The sequence below is a fragment of the Opisthocomus hoazin genome, chromosome 14 (genome assembly GCF_030867145.1).
Source record: "Opisthocomus hoazin isolate bOpiHoa1 chromosome 14, bOpiHoa1.hap1, whole genome shotgun sequence".
NCBI lineage: Eukaryota > Metazoa > Chordata > Aves > Opisthocomiformes > Opisthocomidae > Opisthocomus > Opisthocomus hoazin.
Window position 1 is genome coordinate 23,246,059 of NC_134427.1, and position 9,443 is coordinate 23,255,501.

A 9,443-nucleotide genomic window follows, 5' to 3' on the forward strand; every position below is an offset into this window, starting at 1 on the left:
GAGGTGGCAACTCAGGAGCTGGGGGTGCGGGGTGTGGGAGTTGTAAAAAGGGCCCTTCTCAACCTCCACCCGGACCCCCCCAGTGCATCCCGGAGTCTTGCAACCGGCCCAGCCTGGGCACAGTGGGTGCTGCTGGAGCAGGACTGGGAGCAGATGCAGGAGCAGGAACAGGAGAAGGACCAGGAGAAGGAGTAGGAGAAGGACCAGGAGCAGGAGCAGGAGCAGCAGGACCAGGACCAGGCGCAGGACCAGGAGAAGGAGCAGAACCAGGAGAAGGAGCAGGAGAAGGAGCAGGAGCAGGAGCAGGAGCAGCAGGACCAGGAGCAGGAGCAGGACCAGGAGCAGGAGCAGGACCAGGAGTAGGACCAGGACCGGGAGCAGAGCAGGAGAAGGACCAGGGCCAGGACCAGGACCAGAAGCAGGAGCAGTCCCCAGGCCACCTCCTGCCCAGCCCCCCATGTGTGATGAGTTTGCCAGGCCTCATCACCGCTCCCGGAGCCGCTGCCCACCCTTCCCAGCCCCCGCAGCCGCCCATCCAGGTCTTCACATCCTCCGCTCCAGCCCCCGGCCGGACCCCCCCCCCCCCCCCTTACCTGGCGGCCGGCAGCGCGGTCCGGGGACCGGGGCTCTGCCCCCCCCCCCCGCCGCCCCCCCTCCAGCTCCCGAGCCGAGCGCTTTGCATTTCTGCCGGGGAAAGCCGGGCTCGCCTTTTTATGGCGGCGGCTGATAAATATTGCATCGCTTCGCCTTCGCGAAGTTTGCTGCGGCACCTGCGAGCTGCCGGCCCCCCCACCCCGGCCCGGGGCAGCGACCCCCGCGCCATCCCCCTCCCCCCCCTGCCGCCGGGCAGGGCTCGGGCTCCCGGCTCTGAGGAGGGGGCTACCTGGGGTGGGGGTCTGGGGGGGAGGACACACTCTTCGAGGCCGGAGCAGCGGCAGACTGGAGCGTGTGCTGTCTGCGAGGGGAGAGCAGAGCGGGGGGGGGGGGGGCTGCTAATGCTGCGCGGAGCTGATTCTCCAAGGCCCCCCCGGGCAGCACTCAGCATCCAGCCTTCATTAAAATTTCATCGCCAGCACTTGGCCAAGGTCTATTTATGAAAATGCGCTTTTCGCTTGGTGGAAAAAACAGGGACGGGGTGGGGGGGGGAAGGAACAAAGGCGGAGATGGGGTTTGGGGTGAGCGGTAGCGGGAGCCGGGCCGGGGGGAGTCGCGGAGCTGCCCCCCGGTCCCAGGGTGCGGGGGTGCGGGCGGGGCTCTGCCTCGATGGCTCCGGTGAAGCGGCCCCGCCGACGGCCCTTTCGGCCGCCGCACCGTTTGCCCCCTCTTTCCAGTTTATTTAATTTTTACTTTTTTTTTTTCACCCCCCCCCGCCTCCGGGCTCGGGAGCGGCTCCGTCCCGCCGCAGGGCCCCGGCTCTCGGGGTGCAGCACCGCACCCCCGATTCCCCCGCACCCCCCGGCTCCCTGCGTCTGGATACACACCCCCCTCCAATAAGTTATTTAAAAAAAAAAAAAAGAAAAATCCAAACCATCCAAATAAAAAGCACCCCACTTTTTCCGTGTCCACCCCCCCGGGGGGCAGAGGGGGGGCCCGCGGGGCTGCTCCTCCCCCCCCCCCCCCCCGAGGTTTCGATGCGGGCGGCTGCGAGAGGCGAAGCTCCCGGCGGAGCGGAGCCGGGAGTTCACAGCGTCCCTTCCTCGGCCGTCGGTGGGGCCAGGGGGGGCGGCGGGGGCTGCCTGGAGGGACCCCCCCAGGGAGGGCGGGGTGGGGGGGGCAAGGGGCTCAGCGCGTCCCCGCAGCCGTTTGCGGGCGAGCCCCGGCGATGCGGGCTGCGCTCCGCCCGACCCCCGCTAACGAATTTACCCCGGGTGGGCATCGCCCGGGCTTCAGAGCCAAACCCACCCCGGGAGAGACCCCCGGAGCTTCCAAAGGCGGGGAGTTCGCCTCAGTCCCGGGCGGGGAACGGGACGAAAACACCCCCCTAAGCCCCCCCCGCCCCCGGCTCCCGACCCGGCGTGAGCGGCCGCGGGGCTGTAGCGCGGTGGGGTCCGCTCCCGGGGACCCCCCTGCTCCCGGGGATCCCCCGCTCCGCCCCGGGCTGGGGAAGGGCGGCTCTGCCCTGCGGTCTGTCGTCTTTTTTTTTTGGGGGGGGGTGTCTCATTTCGTTCCTTTCCCCCGCGGAGGAGGAGGAGAAAAGGGCGAGCGCCCGCCCCGACGGGAGCCGGCGGGGATGGGCTGGAGGAGCGGTCATGGGCTGGGGGGGGTCCCTGGGCCGGGGGGGACCCGGGGGGGTCCCGGAGCCGTGCCCGGCGGCCGCAGTAACTCCAGGAGGCAGGAGGAGGGTGAGGTAAAACGTGCATGATTTATTTGAAATGCTGCAGCGTACACAGACACCAAATTCCATTCAGCACACGCACAGCGAAACGAAACCGCGTTTCATTTCAAAAAGGGAGGCAAAAAAAAAAAAAGGCAACGGAGGCAACTTTATTAAATATGCAAAGCGAAAAAAAAAAAAAAAACCAAAAACGAAAACAACAGAAAAAAGAGTATTCTTGCCTTAGAAAGTGCAGAGTTCGCTCTCCGCGCCGGCAGCCGGGGCCGCCCGCCCATCCCCGCCGCCCCGGGCCGCCCCCCGCAGCCCCCGGACTTTGATTGTCGAAGCGTAGGGTGTCTGTGTTTCTGTACAGGGAAATCATACGGATATCGAACAGTTTGAGTGAAACCAAAGCGAAATAAATCTCCATTTTCCCCGACCAAACCGCGACTCCAGGGACGTGCCAATTTTTTTTTCTTTTTTTTCTTTTAATTATTTTCTCTTTTTATTATGCTTTTATCCTTTTTTATTCCTTTTTTATTATTTTCTCTCTTTTTATTCTTATTTTTAATTTTTATATTCTTTTCTCTCTTTTTAAAATTATTTTCTCTTATTCAGTTCTTTTATTCTTTACTCTCTTTTTTATTCGTTTCTCTTTAATTCTTTTTCCAATTCTGTTCTCTCTTTTTAAAATTCGTTTCTCTCTTTTTTCCAATTCTGTTCTCTCTTTTTCCAATTTTTTTCTCTCTTTTAAAATCCGTTTCTCTCTTTTTTCCAATTCTTTTCCCTCTTTTTTTCAATTCTTTTTTTCCCCCTCTGTTTTAATTTAGCCGATGAGGTAGAAACAGAAACGTTATTGCAAAAATGCGATGGGTTTGCTGGGGGCAGGGGAGCGCGAACCAAACCATGCAAGTGCGTGTGTGTGCGGGCGTGCGCGGGGAGCCGGCAGCGAGCGCGGGCAGCGCGGGCCGGCACCGCCGTATTTACAGCCGTCCGCGGCGGCTTCGGGCTCCTTTGCTTTCTTAGTTGTTTTCTCTTTTTTTTTTTTTAATTAAATTTCAATTTTTTAAAAGAAGAGGACGGGGCACCGAGGAGCGAGAGTCCCCGCGGCTCCCGCCTGCCCAGCCGAGCCGGGAAGGGGCGAGGGGCTGCGACAGGGACCCGCCGGGCTCTGGCTGCTGCTGTCCTGACTCCAGGCACCCCAAAACCCCCCCCGAGGCCTTTCGTGTCGTCTTTTCCTTTTTCTCCATCTCTTTTTCCAGTCCTATCTACAAAAGCAGTCCGTACCAGTCACAACAGCGGGGCCGCCTCGCCCGGGGTGAGGAGCAGGCACCCAACTGTTCGCTTTGCTTTGGGCGGGTTTCCCTTTTTTAGGTTTATTTCTCCTTTTTTTTTTTTTTCCAATTTTTTTCTTTTTTAAACGAAAAAAAAAAAAAAGCCAACAACCCCAAACCCTGCCCATTTTGGAGGGGCCCGGGGCCAGGACCGTGGCAGGCTGGCTGGGGAGGGGGCAGGCGCTCCCCCCCACACACCCTCCCAGCCCCTTCTTCAGTAGGTGGCAGAAAATTTCATCCTTTTCTGCTTCTGTCTCTGATTGCAAAACCAGACCCGCACCACGTTCTTCTTCAAGTCTAACTTCTCGGCGATGGCGGCGATTTTCTCCGAGGAGGGCCGCGGCTGCACAGCGAAATAGGCCTCCAGCGACCGCTTTTCGGGGGCAGCGATGGAGGTGCGCTTGCGTTTCTTGTCGCCCCCCGTGTAGATCTCGGGTTTGGTCATTTTCTCCCTCTGGGCCCGCTCGGCCTCCTCCAGCCACGCTTCCAGGATGGGCTTGAGGGCCACCATGTTGTTGTGGGACAAGGTGAGGGACTCAAACCTGCAGATTGTGCTTTGGCTAAGGCAGCCCACCCCCGGGATCTTCAGGTTGGCCAACGCGGAGCCCACGTCTGCCTGGGTCACCCCCAGCTTGATCCTCCGCTGCTTGAACCGCTCGGCGAAGGACTCCAGCTCCCGGGGGTCCGTCTCCGTCTCGGGGCCGGAGATGACAGCGTGGGAAGCGAGGCCGTGGGGGTGGGACATGTTCATAGGCTGGGAGTGGTGGGCCATGTGGTTGATGGCCGACATGTGGGAGTGAGGGTGCGAAGGTGTGGAGCCCACGTCCGGGCCGGGCACCCCTCCGAGCGGGAGAGTGGAGTTGAGGTGCTCCAGGAGCTCGCCATCCAGGCCCTGGGAGGGCTGGTGGTGGTGGTGGTGGGGATGGTGCGTGGTCAGCACGGACGGGTGGTGCAGGTGGACGGAGGACGAGGTAGGAGTGCAGGACACGCTGCTCATGGTGTGGTAGGTGGCATCCGGCTTGAAGGGGTGGGTTTTCTGCGACACTATATCCACGGCGGCCAGAGCCTCGGCACCCCGCAGCAAGGTCTCGTCAAAGCCCGCAAAAATGTTACCCTGTATCTGGACGTGGGGTGGAGGGGGAGAGAAGAGTGGGAGCGAGAACAAACCGAAAGAGCTGGAGAAGATTGCCGGGCAAACGGCGTGATGGGGGTCCCGCTCGGCCCCTCCAGCAGCGCCTGGGACGGGGCAGACGAACCCAGCTCAGCCCGCTCCCCCACAAAAAATAGATATGAGGGTCGGGAGCGGGATGCGGGACCCCGGGCACCCACTCATCACTCCGGGGAGACCTCCCCAAAGCAGAGGGGAGCCGCGGAGGGGGACGGAGCCGGCGGGAGTCCCGAGGACCCTCTGCTCGGACCAGAGAAGGGAGGGGACCCCCCCCCCCAAAACCCCCAAACGAAACCCAGACGGAAACCGTCGGCTGTCGGAGTTAAGTTGGGGATGGTGGCACTCAGAGGGGTCCGGGGATGCGGACCCCCCCCCTCCGCTCCGCTCCCCTTCCATCCTCCTCCTCCTCCTCCTCCCCAAACCCACCCCGAGGGTCGGCTCACCTGGGGGGCGGGCAGGCAGGCTCTGCGGATGGCTTCGGAGCTGGTGTGGAGGTGGGGGTACTTGGGCTCGTGGAGGATGGGGTGCATGCTGAACGCCTGCTTGCTGTTCATGGACATCATGGTGGGAGAGGAGCGGGGCAGGAGCCGGGGGCTGCGGGCAGCCCGGCTCCGGGGGCGCGGTATTGTCTGGCTCCGCCGCCCGGCATCAATGGCATTATAGCCCGACCCCCCCCGCCCCCCCGCCCGCTCATTGGACCGGCCTCGGTAAGCCCCTCCCACCTCCCGCCCCCGGGTAGTGAGCTCACCCCCCCCCCTCCTTAATCCCCCCCCAAACCGGGGCTCACACCCCCCCCCTTCTGTTGTACCCCCCCCGAACCGCTCCCCCCCCCCCCCCCGGCACTGCGCTGCGCCGCTCTCCCGGGGTCCCCCCCCGCCGTCGCGGGGAGGGGGGGGGGGGAGGTGTCCCTCCGGGCTACCCGCAGCCCGCACCGGCGGCGGGGGGAGGCGAGAGGCGCCGGGCCCCGCTCTTGCCCCGGGACCCCGCCGTTGAGCAGCCCCCCCGGCACTGCCCAACCTGCCGAGACCCTCTGCCCACCCTGCCCATCCCGCCGAGACCCCCTTCCCACCCTGCCGAGACCCTGCCGGCCCCTGCCCACCCTGCCGAGACCCCCTGCCGACCCTGTCGAGACCCTGCCCGGCCCCTGCCCACCCTGCCCACCCTGCCGAGACCCTGCCCGGCCCCTGCCCACCCCGCCGAGACCCCCTGACCACCCCGCCGAGACCCCCTACCCACCCCGCCAAGACCCCCTGTCCACCCTGCCTGGCCCCTGCCCACCCTGCCGAGACCCTGCAAGACCCCTGCTCCCAGCCTGCCCTGCCCGTGTCTCCTGGCTGGGTTTCCCCCATGGGGGGATCTGGGAAGCAGAGTAGACCCCAGCCCGGGTGTGAACAGGAGCCTGCACGACCCTTCGCCCCCCCAGGGAAAAAGCACCTTGGGTTGCAAACCGTAAGAACAATGAAATAACTTTTCACCAACTTTGTTTTTTTCTGCCCTGTTTCTATGAAGCCACTCGGCTCGATTACCCAAATCCTCCTGCCGGTACAGTGTCCGACAGACTCCACGCCTGTCCGTCCCTCCGTCTGTCTCTCCGCAACCTCTTCAGCCTGCGCTTCCCAGCCCGTCGCTGCCTCCGCACTTACCCACCCCCACCAACTGCTTCCCTCCCTCTCCTCCCCGCCTGCCACCCAGCTCCTGTCACCGCAAAAAAAGCGTGGAGGTGAAGTTCGGTGGCTGCATGCTGGACTTTGGGGGGGCTTTGCAGCCCCCCAGGCACTGCCAGCCCGGAGCTGGGGGACTGACGGCGTGGGGATGGCGGCTGTGGGGTTGCTGGAGGACAGCAGGGTGCTGGTGGGGCTCCGAGCAGACGCTTCTCGAGGGAACGGCGTGTGCTCACCCAGCCCAGAAGCTCCGACCCCAGCAGGGCACGTGAGGACGACTGCGCAGCGCAGGTGTTTCAGGAGTCGGGGTCAGTGTCGCCTTTCCTGGCCCCTTTCCCACTCACCCTCGTCTCCACGGAGCCCGCACGCGGCATCCTCCGACCTGTCCCTTCTCACGGGGATCCCAACGGGCACCTCGGGTCAGACAGGGTCAACAAGTGACACCAGGAAAGGAAAATCCTGACCTGATCGCAGTCTTACCAGCGAGGCTGATGTGTTCCCCCCAAAAAGATGGTTCTTTGGCTCTGGGCATGCACGGGGAAAGCTCAGATCCAGCGACAGGAGACGCTGAAAGCAACCCTCACCGCGTGTGGTGCTGCCCAGGCTCAGGCACAGCCGTCAAACAGCGAGAAGCTCCCCGAACCCGACCCGTGCGACACATGGCTTGTGCGGAGGGGCTGGAGGAGAGCCCACGCGGGGCTGAACCCCAACTCTGGAGCAGCCTGCCCGGGGGGTAACCGCATCACCCCGACGCCGCTGCCAGCGCAGCCCTGTCCCTGGCAGCCTGAGGGATGGGAGGGGGTCAACGGGCAGTGCCCACCTGCCGCCGGCCAGAAAGCATCCCACGCGTGCCAGAGGCCACCAAGCCCGGCGGTGTGGCTGCCAGCACGCTGCTGCTCTGACCGTCCGCAGGCGAGAGCGGGCAGGAGCTCTGAAGCCTCTTCCCCTTCTGCTTTCTGCCAGCACCGCTCTCCGAGTCGCGGTCTCTCGAGCTTGCGGAGAGATTGCAGCACCAGGGGATGGGCGGAGGAGAGCGGCTGCCAGAGAGGTTCCCTGGAAGCTCTCCGTGCAGCGGAGACTCAGGCAGGGTTCTTGCAACAGGGAATTGTCCCTCCTGGGTGCTCCGCAGTGAGCCCGGGCGCTTTCTCTTCCCTTCAGCCGAGCGCCTCGCTAGCTCATTCACGGCAACCAGAAGCTTTCGTCGGCGTATTTAATCTTTTCTTTTTGCGGGCTCTCCGTGGTGACTGCTCTGTCTCCTTTCTCCTCATTCTCCGCGTTTCAGCAGCTCGGAGGAGGAAGGTTGGAGAGAGCTGTTCAGTTCCCAGCCGTGGATTTCACTCTCCCCAAGGAAGCCAACCTCGGTTCCTCGCTGCGAGGAACCGACTCCAGGCTCTGTCCCAGGACATGCGCAGGAGGCTGGGGACTCTGGTATCAGGCCTGGGCACGCTCCTCTTCTGCACGTCTCCCAAAGGGTCAGCTGGGGCAGGGGGAGACCAGATGAGCGTCTCCTCCGCGAGGGGCTCGGCAGCTGGTCTTCCACACCTCCGGGAAGCTCAGGACCTGAACAAACGCAGACCCCGAGGGCAGCACAAGGCCAGCAGGAAGTACAAAAATACCTTTTCTAGTGCACGAAGGTGTTTCTGATCTCTTTTTCCACACTTGCAACCACTGAAACGATTGCCAGAGCAGCAGAACAGCCGTCCCAGGCCAGCCCAGAGACTCAGCTAGCCTTGGGTCTTGGGCATGCATCAGGAAAATTAGAGAAGAAACAGATGAAGTAAATGGCGTCCTGTCCCTTTCATTCCCCCGTGTCCCAGAGTTTATCAGACCCCTTTTCCAAACAGCCGAGCCTCCCCCCTTTGCGTCTCTCCTTGTCACGCCCCTGAGCACCCTGCCCTGGATTTGCCTCATCTTGGCAACAAACTTCTTGAGCACGAGATACAGAGGGCTGGGTCCCCAGACGCACCCCTGCACACGCCGGCACGGACTCTGAGACGCAGACACACCTGCGTGCAGAAGCAGGGACACAGCGAGGCACTGCCATGACAGCAGGAACCTCCTCCCAGCTCTATTCCATGGGCCAACCTGTCCTCCTGCCAGCTCCTGCATGGATTTGTGGGCTGGCCCCAGCAGGGAAGAAGGCAGGCACCCTCCGCATCAATGGTCCCAAAGCCTCTGGATGTATTTGGGAGTTACCAGGTTCCTCCTGGCTTGGAGAAACCAGTTGTCCTACAACCAGGACACAAAAACCTAGCAAAGCACCGAGGAAGGACAGTTTCTGCAGCGGTGATGACAACGGACACCTCAGCTACCTTCACAGCAGCGGTGGGCTGGTTGCTTCTTCAGCCCTTTGGCCCTTCTGAGCCCTGACAGCGGACTTTGCAAGGAATGGGCCGAACTTCGGGGTGATCGCCAATGCTCCGCTGTGGCTTGCTTGAGTGACGTGGGGCAGCTCTGCAACATTTGCTGTGGTCTCTTCATGTATGTACCAGATTTCCCCCCTAATCACTCCAAAAAGGCAGTAGTCCAGACCCACCTCTCTTCTCCATCCGTATCAGTAGCTCCTGGGAAGCAGGAGGTATTTCGCTAGAATCAGGATAAAAGAGAGTCGGGATCTCTCCTATCAAGACCAAATAAAAACACTGAATAAAGAACCTCATAAGCTGGATCTTTTCAAGATAAATTCCTTCCAGGGGCAGCTCAGCTTCCAGGCTGAGAGCTGGCACCCCAGCCTGGATGGTGGCTTTGGGAACCTTTCTGAGATGAATCCCTACACAGAAACGAAGAGCCAGAAAGCTCTTAAAGTTATTATTGCTCCTCGTGATGGTCAGATGTTGTGGTTCTGTGCCGCAGCACAGAAGGTTAGCCAACAGGGCCAGGGATGTTGTGGCTATCCTGACATCCACAGCCAGTGCATCAGGTGCTCTCACTTGTCGTTCCCACTGGAAACTCATCTTGGAGACTCT

General features: G+C 62.0%; 1 protein-coding gene across 1 annotated transcript; it reads right to left on the minus strand.

Annotated features, from left to right (window-relative positions):
- Positions 1 to 3,862: 3,862 nt before the first annotated feature.
- Positions 3,863 to 5,379, minus strand: POU4F3 (POU class 4 homeobox 3). The gene is made up of 2 exons (XM_075435626.1): positions 5,260 to 5,379; positions 3,863 to 4,768 (listed from the first exon to the last, which is right to left on the minus strand). The coding sequence occupies exons 1-2, from the start codon at positions 5,377 to 5,379 to the stop codon at positions 3,863 to 3,865; spliced, it is 1,026 nt and encodes a 341-aa protein (XP_075291741.1).
- Between the last annotated feature and the right edge of the window lie 4,064 nt (positions 5,380 to 9,443).

Coding starts and splice junctions, on each gene's coding strand:
- POU4F3 (XM_075435626.1), bottom strand. CDS start 5,379: ATGATGTCCATGAACAGCAAGCAGGCGTTCAGCATGCACCCCATCCTC. Junction 4,769..5,259: donor CCTGCCTGCCCGCCCCCCAG/GTGAGCCGACCC, acceptor CCCCACGTCCAG/ATACAGGGTAACATTTTTGC.